This window comes from Hirundo rustica, chromosome 8 (genome assembly GCF_015227805.2).
Source record: "Hirundo rustica isolate bHirRus1 chromosome 8, bHirRus1.pri.v3, whole genome shotgun sequence".
Classification (NCBI taxonomy): Eukaryota; Metazoa; Chordata; class Aves; order Passeriformes; family Hirundinidae; genus Hirundo; species Hirundo rustica.
The window spans coordinates 20,582,888-20,601,522 of NC_053457.1; the positions used below are offsets into that span (position 1 = coordinate 20,582,888).

General features: G+C 38.4%; 1 protein-coding gene across 11 annotated transcripts in view; it reads left to right on the forward strand.

Moving 5' to 3' along the window:
* CPEB3 (cytoplasmic polyadenylation element binding protein 3) overlaps positions 1–18,635 on the forward strand; it is a 79,975-nt gene that overhangs the window by 43,084 nt on the left and 18,256 nt on the right. For 6 of the 11 annotated variants that reach the window (XM_040070824.1, XM_040070823.2, XM_040070828.2 and 3 more), the window contains exons 5-7: positions 5,166–5,189; positions 9,815–9,982; positions 11,750–11,839. The exons of 1 other annotated variant lie outside the window; for it this stretch is intronic. In XM_040070824.1, coding sequence (XP_039926758.1) covers positions 5,166–5,189; positions 9,815–9,982; positions 11,750–11,839 — 282 coding nt within the window. The remainder of the gene's footprint in view (positions 1–5,165; positions 5,190–9,814; positions 9,983–11,749; positions 11,840–18,635) is intronic. 4 more of the 11 variants (XM_040070827.1, XM_040070835.1, XM_040070825.2 and 1 more) reach the window with 1 other exon arrangement.

The following is an 18,635-nucleotide window of genomic DNA, read 5'->3' on the forward strand; positions in this document are numbered from 1 at the left end:
AATGTTCCATCTGCTTCCACTGTTCATTCTTGTCTCATACAAAAATGTGTCATCTGTGAGGTCTGGTACTATTTGCTCTCCATCTGACTGTCTTGTCTTTTCATTAGTGTAATATAGTTCTATTTTTTCAGAATAAAATAATTTGAAAAAGGCATTAAGAAAAGGATTTGGGGCACCTTTTTAGATGTCTGTGTTGAGATTTTGGTTTTATTTTATTAATCCCATTTATGTGGGGAAGTTGTCATGCCATGACAGGAAATGTAATGACAGCAAAATGATTTAATTTTTTATTTTCGTGTTTCTGTTGCTTTTAAAATTACCTTGTCTCCTGAAGAGCTATTTTACTTAGCACTTCCTGATGTGTTGTTTTCAAGCACATACAGTGTTTAGATATAAAATGCTGAAGTAGCATTTTATACTTAAAAGTTTTGCCAATGCTACTGTTAGACCCTGAAATAAACTGCTCCAAATAGAAAGCTTGTTGAATTACTTTTCTCTCACAAGATCTTGGGTTGGCAGTTGAATAGCTAATAAAAGCTTTCTTTTTGTAGTGATAATATTCTGGGCAAGTGTGTGACTGAATTCCAAGAGGCATCGATCTCATCTAATAGTTTAGTTCTTGCCTATAGAAATTTGCTGAGCTCTTTAGCCCAGTTGCGAGGTTGGATTACAAATGTGTCACCATCTTAACAGCATATAGAGAAAAACAGGTAGGAATAAAAAACACTGAGGAACTTAGAAGGTTTGCAAAGCTAGACCTGATTTTGTTGTGAGGAGATCTAAGTTAATATAACTGGAGGGAAAAAATGACTGATGTGAAGTGTGAGATAGTGAAGGAGTCAAGAGTGTGGAACTGTCACTGCACATCACCTGGTTAGGTTTCTCAGAACCTGCTGTACAAGCAGTTGGTATTGATGCTGCCTTGGAGGCTGGGAGGTGAGCTTGCCGTTATCTCCAAGTCCCTTCTATACCTATTTAAATTTTAAAAAGGGGGAAGGGGGAAGCAGGGGAGCAATAGTAAGTGTGTGCTTTTTCTTCTTTCTTCCTTTCAGTTTTTTATGTTGGCATCTGCACTTCCAGAGACCTGATTTGGCTGTTACTGGAGGCAGTATCTCTTATCAGTGGCTGCTAAAGGCTTTTCTAGCAGAGGAAGATTTCTTAAATCATCTTCCTCTTAATCTGACTTGGTAGCTCATTAATACCTTTTGTTTGTTTGTTTCCCCCACCGCTTTTCCTGCCTCACAACCTCACCAATTTGCTTTTCTTTCATCTTTGTTATCCTCTCTATTGTGGGTTAGTGCCATCTGTTTCCTCTGAATTTTAAGATTTGCCAGGCTACTCCAAGAGCATTATATATGATGCTAGAAGAGATGAAGCAGCCTGGCTGTTAAAAATGTGAGTTTTATTGTTAACAGATTTTTTAAACTGAAGCAAAAAGATGAAAATAGATAAACCTTCCCTCTTGCACAGTTGCTTGGTTGCTCTTATGCCTCAGGAAAGGACACCTCAGCTGGTTTGGAGTATTGAATACAGTTCATGTGTTTGATCAGGTGTTTGAAGTCCAGTGTGTGGGACTTACCTGCATACAGCTTTCATGTAGATTTTGTTTTTCTAGCAATAGGATTCAGTTGTATATGTATATGAGCATATATTAGCAGGGAGATTGCTGCAACACTTGCATTGTTAGTATTGGACAAAAATGGACCAAAAGGGACTATAGAGGTTCATATAACCAAATTATTGTAGTACCCTTCTGCACATCCAGCCCACCTGTCAGTGGAAGTTGAGAACCACCTTTTGAACCTCTTGTAGATGAGTGCCCATCTTTGCGATTCCTCTGGATGATCTCTCTGTTGCAGAAAAACACATTGTATAATTATACTTGATTCTATCACCTTCACTCAGTTAATGAATGCATTTTCCCTGGTACTTCAATTAGCTTGTAAACTTCCAGATCCCTAAGAACTTCAGAGACCCTCAGTTCAAAAGCAAAAGCTTGATATATTTTCCTTTCTGATCTTAGAAAATCATTGCATAACTCATAATGTCCTAAAGCAAGTATTGTTCTGAACTGCTGACTGCTTCAAGAATACAAATGAGTGTTCCAAGCTAGAAAGAAGATTCTGGTACCTTATAAATCAAGGAGGTTCCCAGTCTTGTCAAATTTTCCTTTAGCCAGTATAGCTCTAAAACTTCTAGTCTGGAAATGCTGATTTTTTTTTTTTTTTCTTCCATAGAAGTAATGTTATTTTATGTCAATTTAGTATGTGTCTTTAAGATTTCCTTTAAGTGTGCATCTTTGATATTGTGTATTGTGACCACATAATTGCATGAACAAGATGAATATCAGAAGTGAAGAAAGAATGTTCTTAAAAATCTTGAAATACTTCTATTAAGTCTTCCATTAAATGTGGTAACAGAAATAAATGTTGTTGCCTATTTCAAAATTTGAAATTACATGATAAAAATAATTTTAAGTTATGATATGGAGAGCATGTAGATCTAGTCCTTTCCAGTTAATGTTTTATGGTTTCACAAATTTGTTGTTTCCTAGGACTGCTAATTTAATGTTTCCGGGGACTGCTAATTATTTGATACAAATACAAGGTGCAGTTTCAGTCCCGTATTATGATAAAACAGCCAAAAAAATCCCAGAAAAGTTCTTTCTCATCAGTTTTGTGTAGCCTTGAGATGCAGTTAAAATCTGAGCAGTTCATTTGAGTGAGTTTTGATTTATTGCAACAATGGGTGATCTTAGCTGCAGGCTTGGAGGAATTCCAAAGCATTAGCACTGAGTTTCCTTGATTGCATTGCAAGATTTGAGGTTTGTGGAGTTTGTTCTGCTGGTTTGTTAAAAGCTTAAAGTTCTATTCTTCAGGATACAGTTTCATGTTCATAAAAAGACACTTGGCTTCTGGGATGAGGTGAGTTAATAGTTTCAGGAGAGTTCTCAGCGGGTGAAGGAGAATCTGTTGTTCCTTTGCATTTGAGGCCGTGCAATTTGGGACACAGCAGTTATGTAACTTTGTACCTGACAGCTACAGAACGCTGCTGAGGATGGACAAACACCAACGCAGGGATGATCCTGCCGCGAGCTGCACAATCCAGCAGGGCACTTTTACGTGGGAAAAGGTGCTCATCCCCTCTCAAAGCACCTGGGTTTGCCTTAATACTGGAATGATCTAGGAGGTACCTAGGAAAGAATCATTTGGGTTGAGTTCACAAACATTTCAGGAGATGGTTTTCTGTGCAAAAGGACATTTCTGTGTGGCACCAAAACCAGTACACGGGGAGCAGATGCATTGGTGGGGGTACAGTTTAAGGAGCTCCCAGTTGCTTTTTGTCTTCTGTTGGAATTGCCAAAGAGAGAAAGTAACTTTATATACATAGCTCTGGTAATTTAATTGTTTAAATAGTGCAGTAATATTCTTATTTTCTCCCAAATGTCTTCATTTGAGAATAATTTCTAAATTGTTTACTTTCTGAGGTATTTACTCAAACTAGAGGCATCATGAAATTTACCTGATGAACTGTTCCTGCTGTTTAATCTGTTGTGCTGTGAATTTTGACTTGTGAGCAAGATGGGTATTTTTTAATTAATTAGTTTCAAGTGACACATTCAAACTTCACATCCTGAGAAAGCGACATAATAAAGTGTGCACTGAGGTTTTGAAGTCGTCCTGCTGAATAACAGCTTCTTGGGACAAAAGTAACATTTTAATATAAATACTAGGTAAAACTGAGATAATTTTCAAATTATTTGTGTATATGTAAACAAAATACAAGTAACAATGGTGGAATTTCACCTTCTTTGAGTATTTAAATGTGATGTGATGTTTTTAAATCAGCAAAAATTGATTTGTCTGTCTTCCTGTTTAAGTGAATTGCACTATTTTGCCCCTAGAATTTACAGGCAAGTGTACCTTCAGTGTGTTTCAGTAACTTTTATGGACATAAAGATTGTGTGTGAATGTAAACACAGGATAAAAGTATTATTCTGCAGCACAGTATTGCATATAAGTATTATAATACATGAGTAGCAATAGGGTGTTCTAAAACTTACAGAGGCTTGTGGCAGATATCTGCCGTCATATACTGATCTTGATCAGATCCTGAAAGTTTAGATTAAACTTTGTTTTCTTGTGAAGAAACACAGGAGTCTTTCATTTCATACTGAAATAATGCTTCTTTAATTAATTTTTAGATGGGTAACATTCTGAGAAACCTCTTTCAGACAAATTGCTCTCAGAATGCTGAGGGGTCTGGTGGGACACCTGGGTGTGTAGGGCAGGACTGGAGAGCGCTGTGCTGGTTTCAGAAATAGGAGGTGGGGATGGGAAGGGCCAGGAACTCTGATATTGTTACAATGAGGAGAGGAAGAAAACAAAGCTCTGTTACCTCTTACCTAAGCTCACTTATGTTGAAAAACCCTGCTTGATTCCCCTGATTACCTTGGAAGGATAGATGGCTTTTGGGCTAGCTTGGAGATCCTGTGTTAGAAGGCACGTGTTTTCCAGATTATTTTCTGTTTTTCTAACATTTCAGATAAAAAATGCTGGGTTTTTGCATTTGCCATTAGGTAATGAAATCACAGTTCTAAAGTTGTCCAGCATTGTGGATTTGCCACTGAAGCATATCTTGTTGAAATGCAGTGTTGATTCTGGTAGTTATGAAGGCATTTTGTCAGTCTGGTTTTATTCATCTAAATGTACTGGCTATTGAGTTCAGTTTTAGTAGGATTTTAGTATTTGTGTATGGTTAGTTATTTAAATTAAAACATAATTGGAAAATATGTTCTCCACAACTATTTAATAAAATGCAAAATCAGATGTTTATTGCCATTTAAAACCACAATCCATCCTAAATTATTATTTTATAATACTGTCCTATATGCCTGATTTTTTTTTTTAATACCTTTGCCCTTTGCTATATAGAAAACTTGCAGTGAAGGTATGTTCTTTTTTTTTTTCTTCCCTGGCTGTATCATCATCAACTTTTTTTTCTTGTCTTGGGTTGTTTGAATTTCATCTTGCACTTTTAAATGTCTTTTTCTTCTTTATGGTGGGAGGGGAAAAAGAGAAGAGGTAGAAGCTACATTTTCATTGCTTTTGGAGCTAAATCTAATGACAGCTGTACCGACAATTTTCTTCTGTGTTTACATGCAGCCAGGAGCTATGGGCGGAGAAGAGGTAAAAGTATTTACTAAATGTTTTGTTTGCTGAATAGTGGGAGAAATAAATATTTAGTTTTCTTGTGATAAGATGATGTTACCGATTTTAACATTATTTAGTTGATCAATTGCTTCGTATAAATCAATCTCATATTCTTCCCTTGCAAAAAAGCAATGATGGTCCTGAGCTGATAACTGCAAGTGTGTTGCTATTACTGGAGAACTGGAGGATGACCGAACATAAAGACTCTCATGACACGTATTTGTGACTTGAAATGCACAGTGTTCCAAAGAAAGATTGGTTTGGGGTTTATGTTTGGTGTGTGTTTGTTTCTTTTGTGGAAGTGCAAGTGCAAAGTTTAACTGCTGCATTGAACATTTGAAAATTTCTTTTTTTCTTACATGAAACAGCTTTCACTGGATATTAGACTTCATTACATTGAATTGCCTCAGATGGAATATGTGTGAAAACCAATACTAGTAACTCTCCTCAACAGTGAATATTGATAATAATTTTGAAAAGATACAGTATTTGAGCACATTTTAACAGTATTTCATCATAGACAACCTTTAAAAGATAAAAGCAAACTGAAAATACGTTAGAAATGTATGGTGCTGCAGATCAGTTTATTCTGAGAGATGAATGAACAAGGACAATAGCAAGCCCAACAGCTGTACCGAACAAGCCACTGCCGTGGCTTACATTTACATCTGTGCTTGCAGAGAATTTACACAGAATCTTGCTATTGAGAAAATAACAGTGAAAATAGCAACTTTTAACAATTATGTTGAGGCAGTGCCATCTGCATGCGTTACTTTAGCATTAAACTTAATTTTATCTTCCTTTCCATGGAGTTCTCTGCCAGCTATGCAGGTGACATTTCCTCCTTTTCCAAATGTAGAATTTGCATCACGTTTGTGAGGCATCTTAGAGACAGATGTATCCATCACAAGACCAGTAGTGTGTAAGGGCTTGTAATTTGTATGGGTTGAGGTGGTAGGCTGTACAAGTCATACTCACACAGCTTGTAATAATGAATTTGCTCTGATTTTGTTCAAAGCTGACTCATTTTAGTGTTTATTTGATGGCTAAATCTGAAACAAAAGATTCAAATTTTCCTCACAAACTTAACCTTCCTATTTTTCCCCACCTGCAGGGATCAGGCTGCTATTAAAAGATGTTGAAAGCATTTTAATACTTAGACTTTTTCAGTGCTTTCATAGTACTGAAACAAATTGGGAAGTATGTGGAGTATACAGTAGGGTATAGTCTCTGTGCATGTGAACACTGTTTAACTTTATTTTAAGATTCTAGCAGGTGTTTCCAGATGGATCAAATGGCACCAAAATAGGAAAGGAGGTAGGAATTGGTAGGATACTATAAATTACTTGCAATTCATGTTTGCAGAAGTAACTGTGATGAATGTAACTTAGGCTGTTTTATACAAATTTTAGTGAAGACAAAACAGGGCAAACAAGTTCTGAATGTGCTGGCTTTTCAGTTTGTTCTTTTTCTCCGTACCAAGAAGCATGTTTCATTCCACAAGACTTGTTCCTGTGTGAAATGCAGGCTTTTCCATACTAACAAGTGGATTTGTGTGTGTCTTGTCATTAATGTTAGGGATTTTGACTTGCCTCATTCGTATTAAAGTCTGTGATGTTCATGCTTTATCATTACCTTGACTTTTATAATGCTGTTTTTGAGCTTTCTTAACCTTAAGTATGAAATTCATCAACGGTCTGTTAAAAAATGTGTTGGTTATCAAATTTTCTCATATATCCCTCTCTATTATTGCTTTTACCATTTGCATTGGGATAGTATGCAGAGTAACCACAGGCAAGTCTGTGCGAGGACTCATGTAATGTTTGTAATACTTGGATATTTTAATTAGTGTTTGATTCTGTCACTGTGGCTAAGCATCTTCAGCGAGAAGAGGTTTTTTGTCAGACATTTCTTGAGGCTTGCCATAAACTCTCAGTTCTCTACCTGATCCTCTTGTTTCCTTTGAGAAAAGGAATGAGCATTTCTTTGTAGGCATCATGTTTAGAACTGTTGAGTCATGTTCTTGGTACCTTGTTTTTAAACTTTTACAACCAGTTTTTCAGGTACAGATGTAAGCATCGCTGTTGGAAATCAGCCCAAACTATTTTGCTACACTGACAACTCAGAGATGCCCAGGGAGGGGTACAAGAGCATGTTACAAAAAAAGTGCATTTAGTGATGCTTTCCCATAATGTTCTCCCAGAAATTTGCCCCAGGGGGTCTTCTTGAGGTGATGTTTTAATATTTATTGCTTTGGATTGCATTTTTCTCCTGTTTACTCATTCCCTTTTCTAAGCCTACATAAATCTTTCAACATCCCAAAAAGTCTGTAGCAAGGATTTCCCAATTTTGCCTTGCTTTCAGCCTTGGCATGTACTGATCGCGTTCAATGCAGTTTATTTTTCCCTTACTGGAGAAAACAGTGAACAGTCATTCCCTATTCCCTTGTCTGTATGCTTCCCATTATTTTAAATGTATTCTTACATTTAGCTTTATACTTAGCTATAAACTTAAGGAACATCATTTGCATTTCTTTAAGGTGAGTGCGGTGCTTTCAGACCACCAAGCATCTAACATGGTGCTTAGAGGTGATACCTTGCTTTCTAAGTTGCTGTCAATTTTTATTAGTTCCTTCAGAACTCATTCTGCTCTGCAGATCTGTATTTTAGTTGAACACCTTGTTATTAATTTGATATGTCATCTTCCACTAATGGCTCGTGTTTCTTGTTTGTTTACTTTTTTACAAGAAGATGGGTTGATGGGCAGGAACTAGAAAATTATTTATCTCTTCAGTAATGTCAGTCTCTGAGGTTTTTTCAGATTTCCTGCTTTTCAATGAGTGTTCTGATTTGATATTTTTACACAGTTGTAGTATTCATATTTATTTTTTCTCTCATGCAAATGTTCTCTTTTATGTTGAAATGCCTATGTTTATTCATGTGCATGACCTGTTTGTCCATTAATAGAATATTCATCAAAAGTCTTTCCTGTTTTATGCTCTAAACCCACCATTTCTGACAAGTCTTTGAAAGGTAGCATCTCTACATCCCTCTTGGTTGTGGCATTTACCCTGTTTACGTTGATGTGTAAATGCACGGTAGGATTTTGGTTCAGTGGATTTTTGTGCCTGTGGTCTCTGTCAGTTTTTAACATTCAATATATTCTTTTTAATCAACACTTTCCTGGTGCCTGATGTTTGTAAAAAAAAAAAAAAAAAATCAGGCTGGTGTTGTGTGTCAGAGCATCTTTCCTGACTTTGTTAGCTTGTTTTTCGTAAACAGGATTTCTGTTTCTTTTTGTAATCTGTCCTTTGCTACTGGAGACAATTACTGATATTTTCAGCATGTATGTTCTTCTGACTGCTGTCCCTCTGTTTTGATTTTTCTCCTGATTTTATTTCCTTCACTTCCCTGTGCCGTTGATACCAGTATGGTAATCCTTATGTCTTGCTGTGTCAATTCCATGTGATCCATTACCTTTGAATTTAATTGTGTGCATTTACAAAAGTATAAATACGTTTATATTTGTAATCAACCCCCCAATAAAGTATTTGTATCAATTAATTTTAATTCCATCCCTGGGAGCAATCCTCCATGGTATGAGGGGACAAGTAGCCTTTTCAGAGTTGAGGCGTGGTTCCTATTTATACATCTCTCTATATTGCAGGACGTATTTTTCAGCTCAGGTACAGGGAATTGTTAAATTCCAAAGTTGGCATGTGTTGCTTATATGCAGTCTCTGAATATTTTTTTTCATCTTCCTTGTTAATAAATCTGTTTTTAAGATAATGTGTGTCTACTTTGTTAGTAATAGCAACAAGTTAATCAGTCACATCAGATGGTTACAAATAAATTCTTTACTTTTCATTAACAAACTGAGTAGCAGCCATTTCTGCTGATTTTGCTCTTTCATTACTAAAGGATGTTTTAACTCTTTATGCTCTAAACCCACCCTGTAACAAACAGGCTGACAGGCTGTTCTAGCTAACAGTGTTTTCCTTCAAGTGCAAGTTCTTTGTGGTTTATTTAACAAGATTTTTTTTTCTTTTTCACTAAGTTTCTTCATTTTGTGTTTAATATCAACAATCCAAAGCTTTTCCATGTTTATTTTGCTGTTTGCCCCCCTCTCAGCCTGTGTTCCCTGGAGGTGGAAGTGCTGCAGCCCTTGTTGTCAGGATCCAGTACAGCACTCAGAGAATTGTCCTGCTCTGCAGTGCGATGGCTTGAGGGATCTTGAGACCATTCCTTCAAGATCTGTTATGGAAAGTGTAAATCTCTGAGACTTGGTTTAAAATGTAAATCTTGCAAAGGTTATTTCTATAGCTATGACACATAATTTCATTAGATAACTTGGTTTTCATTTTTATGCACTCGCAAGCATTTGTTTTAAAGCTAAATTAGGTTTATTACCTTGTAAGGGTAATAAGCTCTTGGAAAAATAGAAACAATACTAATGAACATGCATTGGACAACTGGACCACCTAGCTGGGTTCTTTAATGCAAGATCTGTTAAAGGAAAACAGTAAAAGGAGAAGATTTTTACTGAAATATTTAATTCTCAGCAAATAGCATTAACTGTAGAACCTACAAAATCTGTTTCAGGTCGGTCTTCACTCTTTCCTTTTGAAGATGGCTTCCTAGATGACAGCCATGGTGATCAGTCGTTGTCCTCGGGTCTCAGCTCTCCGACGCGCTGTCAGAACGGGGAGAGAGTGGAGCGCTATTCTAGAAAGGTGTTTGTTGGAGGTCTTCCTCCTGACATTGATGAAGGTACTGTGAATCGCTGGCATTGCTGAGGTGTGGGAATTGGCTTTCATATAATTACTATTACAAAGGTCAGATTTTCATAGAAGAAATGGATTTTCCCAGGTGTGGTGCTTGTGGCATTACCTAGAACAAACACACGCTCCCACCCCCTGCAACACCTGAGAGTTTACTTGACGTTCTTGTGTACTGCAGATCAGAAGAGATGGAGACAGAAGTGGCTGCACAGCAGATCTTCTGATCTGCCTACCTTCCCACGACTGTCAAGTGGGAAAGCTGAAAAAGGGAACTTAGTGGGTACTGTCTCTCCTCCATAGTCTTTTCCTATTCTTGGATGTGGTTGATTTAAAGACTTTCTTAATGCAGTCCTTACCAAAATCCCGTGGGCTTTAAATAATCAGCTCTTATACCCAGCATGTATGCAGAGTTTGGATGATAAATACAGGATAATAATATGGTTACAAAGTAAACCTGCTGAACAAGGATGGTCAGAGTTTTTCTCAATCATTACCTTCTTTATTTGTGTGTGCCCCACAAACCCTTACTCCCAAACTAAAATCATGACAGGTTTTGGTGTATTTTTCATAGAAAAATACATGGATTTCATGGAATTAACCACTGTCTAGCTTCAAAGGGCATACACAGGGAATTTGAGGATGCCTTATAATGAAAAGAGGGAGATCTCTAATCTACTAATCTGAAGCCTAAACTGTGTACGCTTTTAATGAAGAAATAGTATGAGTTGCCAGTCTGTGTTTACGAACACCTCAACTGCAGCTCCCATGTCACACCAAGAATTGCAGGGCTGATGGATGAGGTCTGGTGGGTAATCTGGGTTTACAGCTTCAAGAAGCAGGAGCCCAGTGGGGACAACTGATGTGAACGTTGCTGGGTCACTCAGAATCAAAATACATACCCAGTCTGTCCAGTGAGGAGGTAACATGGTCACCCTCTTTCCTGAGGCCTCCTTCACTAACCCTTTCTCCTTCAGCTCTTCAGGTGCACAACATGGGTGTTCTGCCTCCAGAAGCTTGAAAAGTCTGGCATGCAATTCATGGGGTCAGAGAAACTGGACACATCTCAAATAGCAATCCAGAAACTGGAAAACCCCACTGCCTTTTCTCCTGATGACTCTGATCTACCTAACATCAAATTAGACACTATTTTAAATTAATTCTTCTTTAAAGTACATTTTAAAGTGTATTGAGAAAATAAGATTTTTTCAAAAACAATTAAAAATATTTTTTCTGAAGGATTTGCATATAAAACAAAATCATCCTATAGGGTAGCTTGTGATGTGTGTTACATGGCGGTTCCAAATTGATGCTCAAAAAGTGAAGGAAGAGCTTGGTAACTGAAGGCAGATTTCCTGAGTGGCCTGAGGAGGGTGAAGTGCCCACAGTGGCATGACCTGCTGCAGCCTCTTTCTAGGGCAGGCTGCGAGGAGCAGCCGTGCTGACATGGAGCTCCTCCGTCAGTCCCATGTGGCTGCATCTGACCCTGCTTTGTGGCTATAATTAGAAATAGACTGCAGCTGAAGCATATTCACTTCTGATAGATCATGTTTGCATTTAATCCTGCTGCAGACTTCCACTAGTGAAATGTAAAATCACTTTTTAAGCAGCCATGTACGGCGCAGAGATGAATATTTAGGCATCCTCTGTGGATGTTATTGCAGTTTTCACTGTTCTTGTTTTGTTTTTTAAGATCTTTTTACCTTGCCACTGTCAGTTTTTGCGTTCTCTCTAAGGTGCCTCATTTGTTTTTTTGTAGATGAGATCACTGCCAGCTTTCGTAGGTTTGGACCTCTTGTGGTGGACTGGCCTCACAAAGCTGAAAGCAAGTCATATTTTCCACCTAAAGGTAAATAGTTTAAAATACACTTTAAAAGGCTGTTCTGGTAAAAGAAATTACATCTTCCATGTGGCAATCCACTATAAAGCAAAGTTTTGACTCTTTATGGTGAATTTTCTATCTTTCATCAAGCATATTTTCAGCCATCGTCATGATGGGAAAAAAGTTCACAATTTGCTTACTGAAATGTGCTGCTCTGCATATACTTCTTCAGCACTCCTTGAACCTTTGAATTACGCCTTAATTTGTACCAGCAGTAGGTAGAATGCAAGCTGCAGAAATTTCCTAGTTGTTTCTGTTGTGGTTTGCACCTTGCAGAGCCCATGGGAATAAGCTGGATTGGGTCACTGGGTTGGGTGCCCAGAGCTTTGCAGGGGGCGACTCGGGCGTGTGCTGTGACCCTGCTCAGAGCTCCCCGGGCTCAGAGCTCAGAGGGCACCACGGGGCTGGGCCAGAGCACTGGGACAATGCTGTGCAGGCCTCTTCTGGGGGAGGAAGAACACTCTCTGGAAAATCTGTTTTGGGAGGGCTACCTGGCTAAATCCAACTGCTCTCACTGCGCCTGGTCTCTCTGATTTTGTACAATACATTCTGTTCTTTTGCGTGTGCCTCTTGCATGTGGTTCCTGAGTTCCCTTATGATCTGAAACAGTAGCAAGAAGTTGTACACAAAATTTCTGGTGTATATGCAAAGATTTTTATTTCTCATTGACCCTGGAAGTTCTTAATTGCTCATTAAGGCCACTGATTATTTTGGCAGAACAATGGGCTGTTCAGTCAGTGAACTAGCTAATCCTGCAATATTTTGATAGATATACTTTGACTGTAAAAACACAGAAATAAAAGCCAACTTTATTTGGAAACTTAATTGCTGGAGGCAAGATAACACTGTGATGAATACTTGTTCTGTGAACAGTATTTGGGACACTTAAATCAGAAGAGAAACCCTTACTTAGAGTCAGAAGAGAAATACATGCTTCCTCTTCTCTGTTCCATTCTCACCACTCAGCCTTGCTGTCAGCAGTTATGCAACATCTGTTCTTGAATTTAAAAACAAATCAAACAGCCCCAAAAACAGCAAAAAACCACTCCAAACCTCAACCCCCTAATGCCTAAGGACAGTTAGTAAAATACAGGCTTTTCCCTTTTTATGTTATTTTTAAAAATCTTTGGTGTCTTTCTGGCTAGTGAATTCTAATGGTGCCTTCACTTAAAAGGTTTTTTTTTTAAAAAGGTAAAAAAGCCAACTTCTCCTTGTCCTTATTATCTCTTAGTATTCTCTACTTGTTTTCCCTTTTTAAAACTTTTCCTCTTATTATTTCAATAAGTAACTATTTGTTGAATTAACATGGGACTTCCAATTTTGATTTTGTTCTGTATCTGACTGTGGTCTAGTTATGCCTTGACGAACTTGAAAAATATTTTTAAGTAAGATCTATTTTAGCAGAAGACAAGGGAATGCAGCCTCACTTCTATTTTTGTCATGAATCTAATATAGGAAACAGCTTTCAAAGCCCCTGCCAGTTGCCCTGAACGTCTGTCTGAAAGTGCTAAACAACAGTCAATCCCAACTGTTCCAGATTTATTTATATCTGACTTCTTAGTTATCAGTCAGGGCTGCAGCATCAGACATCCTGCATGCCTGGCTCTGACATTCACTTTCAGTCAAATGTGCTTGATTTACTATGATCCCCTACAGGCAGCACCTACACAGAAGCCAATTATTATTTCCAGGAGTCAAAGGGTAAAGTTTGATTGTCTGTTCTAATTTTTTCACAGCTTTTTGGTCTTTGGGGGTTTTTTTGGTTGTTTTTTTTTTCCAATAAAGAGTACTTACTTTTCAAAGTTATTACAGAATAATTTTCAGAAGTACCACAATAAAATGTCTCCAATGCTGGTTTTGATCAGAAGTTCCTTTAGACCTAAAATTTAAGTTGATGGGCTTTGGTTTTGGGTTGTTTTTTATTTTATTTTAAGCTGGTTTGGTGCATTATTGGACATTTCCTTAAAAAATACGAAGAGAGATATCTGAAATTATGCTTGGTGCAAAATTCAGTGAGACTTACTCAGCTGTGAAGTACTCATGAATTCAAATGTTTTCTGCCTTCATTTTTCTAGATGTCTTGTCTTCCATGTTGCATTGCTAGTCTGTAAATTCTCTGACATTTTGAATATGAGTCTTTCAAATGGAAAACATGTCCAAAAAAACCAAAGGACAAATGAAATTATAGAGGAGAGAATGAGCTGGGGTTTGTATGCTAGCAATCTTGAAAGAAAACAAGAAAAACGAGTTGTTGGAATGAAGTGGGGATGGTGCAGAGGCTATTCATTGATAAAGCCTGACCTTCAAGGCTTCTCCCACCTCCTTGAATGTGCCCCAGGGGCAGTAAAAATGAGCCCTGCTCTTTCTGAGCATATGTCATCACCTCCAGATGGACTTCAGTGTCCTTTTGATGGATGGCAGTGTCTGGTTTTCCAGCAAGGTTCAGGATTTTTGTCTGTTTGCTTTGATGAGTGTTCACTGTGAGCTTTGGGGCAGAGACCATCAGTAGGTGATGCCATGGTTCGGCACAGTCAGTGAAGTTTTATGCTGGAGCTGCTGCACATCATGGTTTTCTGTCTTCAGTTACATCCAGGTGATGCAACATCCCCTGCAGTCCTGAGTGAATGAATACAGATTTCCAGTATCTACTTGTTGGTATAATCCATTGAATTTTGTAATGTTTGCTATGTTGGTGTAATACATGAATTCCCTGTAGTCGCCCTGTATTAGTAGCACCCTGTTGATATTCTTAGGGCTAGGAAGAGAAGGCTGCAGAAACCATTAGCCATGGCTGATCTGATCAAGCATGAAATCTGAAAGATTAAAATGTTGCTTACAGTCTGGTGACCTCCACCACCACCCACCAGCCCCCCCGAGGGCTTTATCTGGTTGGTTTAGTGAGCAAGTCAGGCCATAGATGTGTAGTCAGTTCCAGCAAGCCTTATTAGCTAATTTATTAGTTGGTGGGGTTGATTAGCTTAGCTGCAGTGGCATGTAAGCTATCACTGGAAGCAGTTGGAGTCCAGAAACATTCCTGCAGCACTGAGCTTGAACAAGGGTTTGCCTGGATTTGGCATCCTGAGCAGGACGGTGTCACCAGAGGTCTGCTTAGGCACATTACCTCAGATTTAGTGCTGGGCCTGATGGACATAAATGTTTGTGTGTGAAATGATGCTGAGCTGGGATCTCCAGCACGGTGAGTAACACCAGGCTTATCCCAGTGTGGTGTCAACAGTGCCATTGTGGACCTTGGGGGGTGGCACAGCAACACAGATTTATCTTCACTATATTCCTCAGGCACATCATTTCTATCTGTATTATCCAGGTTTTCCTGTTTTCCCAGATGTTCTAGGGGTTTGTTACCCAAATGATGCCGCTTGCCTGATGTCACAGAATACACTGATCACGTGTTTGTGAAAGTAGACTGGCCTTGTCAGCAGTTGAGTTTTGGGCATTGTAACAGCAACCCCCAAATCACTCTGTAGATCAAGCACACCTTACCTCACCTTGGTTCCCAGAGAATTCCATATTTAGGTTGCCGAGAGAACAGGGATGCTCTTATCACTGGAAGTGAGTACTGTGCGCTTGGGCAAGAGAAACTGCCAACTGCTGTTAATGTGTGTAAGAGGCTCCTGTTTCTAGTTCTGAGCATCTGCATTGTTGCCTTAACATTTCTTTTTACCCTTCCTGTGCATTGTAAAGCTTAGCACCACGTTTTTATGTTTGTGTCGTGCATGAGGTGGTTTTTAATGCTTTGCCTCTGAATAAGGCTAATTCGTTCCCATTGCCTGAGAAGTCTTTGGATTACTTCCTTTGGCATCTGTTTGGATACGTTGCTAACCGAACTGGCAAAATTATAAATGCCATGTGTTGGTCTTGGGTAAGCAGATGCCCAGTGCATAATGTGTTTACTTGGCTTTCACCCCAGAGTTTGGGAATTAAATGTGGTTTGTGGTTAAGTATCTTTCGAGTACCTATGAGACACTGAGAAATAAAGAAATATGTACTAAAGGATGCTATCAAAAGTAGTTGCACGTTTCCATCTCGCAGTCTATTTATCTCTGGCAAAATCCAGATAATTCATGTTTTATTTAAATAGAAATTGATGGAGTTTTCACTTATTTGCTGGTGTGCTGAGTTAAGCAATGCTTATGCTAACTACAGTAATTTTTTTTCTTTCCTTTTTTTAATGAAACAGATGGTGCCAACTGTTTCAAAAACATTTTTTTCAGTTGTTTTTTCTTTAACAGATTGCTAGCTTTAAAACAACTTTTAAAAAACCTCTTTACTGCTTTTTCCTTGAGATAACTAGTATTTTTCTAGTAATAACTAAGAACTGCACCATGTGTTTTAAAATGCCAAAAATTATGCCAAAATTCCTTTTTTTTTTTTTTTTTTTTCTTCATTTAGAAAGATTGATGTTTGGCTAGAGATGAGAATTAGAGTTAGACAATGAAGCATGGCAATAGGATGGGTTTGGAATGGGAGGAATGCTTTGGCTTTACAGTCGATTTAGATGTGTGATGCAGCAGTCTGATCCTTTTGTGTTTTCCCTGTTCTTCAGTTCGTTATCCTGTTATCTGATAAAATTAAGCACATTTGTCTCTACTGCTCCATATGGGACACTAAAGTGAGGGAGATCTCCTGAAAAACAGAACAGTATAAGCAAAGTTGCACAAAGTAACGTGAAATTATTCTCATGCTTTAATTTACAAACATGGTGGGACAGACAGTGTGAGCCTCTCTGATTCTCTCCAAAGTACTGTTTAGGTGGGAACACAGTTGTTGCAGACTTTTGACTGATTTTGATTTCATGGATGAAGACCATTTCCATGGTTAATTCCATTGCCACTGCTGTTGCAGGTGTAGATTCTGCCAGAGGAACAAGAGCGAACAGTTGCAAGGAGAAAGTATGGAGTCATAATTCCAATTTCATTAGTTATGTTCACAAGAAGGTATCTGGTTTGTCCAAACACAGCAGGCTGTTCTAGAAAACTGCCTGGCTAACTGATCAAATACGATACCACCACAGTCTAGCATGAAATGCCGAGCCCAATTTTGTATTTAAAAAACTGAAGTAAGAGATAATAATATTTGTCAGAATGGAAACTGACATTTCCAATCCAGAATTAAATTGCGTGGCAGAGAGGGATTCTGGGGAGGGTTTTAGATGTTGTTTATGTATGTTCCAGCACACGTGTGTAGTGTCAGTCATTTACCCACTGACATTTGAGGCCATGCCTGTAATTTGTAGTCCCTGTGTCTTCCCACAGCAGGGCAGCATAATCCCAAACCAATGCAAGTCACAAAATGTGTTGTGGCAAAATGCAGTACACACTCATGTGCTCTTCTGTAGCTGTGTGACTTTAACTTGGTTTTGCCGAGAATTTTCTTTGAGGTTTTTGATGACTATTGTTTGAGCCTCCCTTTTTAAAGCTCTTAACACTGTTTCATGTCTTTTCCTAAATGTTTGAGGATTCTTGGTGGTGTACTGATAATGGTGATTTTTAAATGTCTGTGTTTAAGAGTGCCGTGCCAGGTTCTAAGAACATTCAAGGAGCTTGCTTCACGTAAGAGAATTTCTGTCTCTAAAATGATGCCATTTGCAGCTGCTTTTTCTAGGGGAAAACAAGAATCTGGTGAAGCAAAATACAAAAGTATTTTTGAGCCATCCCAACCTAGGCAGAGCAAATCTGATTCTGAAGTAGCATTGCAGGATTATTCTCTCTCAGCTTTCATGTTGCTTTCAACTGATCCTGCTTTCTTTCAGAATTGCTAGGTTGCTATAGAAGAAACCACGATTTTTAAGCCAGCATTTGACCCTTTTTCAGTAATTTGAACATATCTAAGTACATAAAAAGCTTTCCATGTTTATCTCTAGAGGTAGCCAGACCCCTTTTGTCAAATGGAAGGATTTAAATATTTGTGTTATTCTCATTAACCTCTCCTAAAACCCAAATAGATTTTACTGTGGGATGTACATCTCATCCCTCCCCAATACTCTTTTTATTAAATGTCACCTTTTCTTTTGTTTTATAAATGGAAATAGATTAATTGAGCTGTAAGTAATATGGGCTTCAGGATAAAAGCTGTCCATTGAATAGAGCTGTTGAAGACTTAATGTTATTTTGTGCTTTGTAGTAGCTTGTGCTATCTTGTTTTGCTAATAATTTAGCAAATAATAATGAAGCACCAAATTATCCTTTCAAATCGTTGAAACATGTTGAAGGGGTTGTTGCAGGGGGTGGTGCAGAGACAGAGTCTGTACTGGTACTGCAGCATATTCATTGTTCTGATGGTCATCTAAACAGTAAGTTGTTCCCTACTCCCACCCCCAATCAGCTGTAATTATTTAATGCACTAAAATCTTGTGCTCTCTTGATGAAATCATACAGACATTGTATTTGTAAAATGATGTATTCGGTTCCTAGGATCACTTCAGTGATTCTGCCCCTAAAGTAATGATGCAGTAATCTAAAATTGGTGTAAGATCATTGAAATACACGTGTCATCAATTTACCCAAGCTAATGCCCCTAATTATACTTGTGTCCTCTCAAGGCAGAGGTTAGGAGCGGCAGTGTGAGTATTTCAGGTGCTGCTGTGGGTGCCTCTGATCTCAAAAGCTTGGAGCAGCTCAGAGCTGCTGTTTCCCCCAGCTGTCTCGGTGCTGTGCTTGGCAGGTTGTGTCTGCTCCACACCATGCAAATGCAATCTGGTTTTGGGACCTGCAGTGTATCTGACTGCAGATTGCACCAAGAGTGG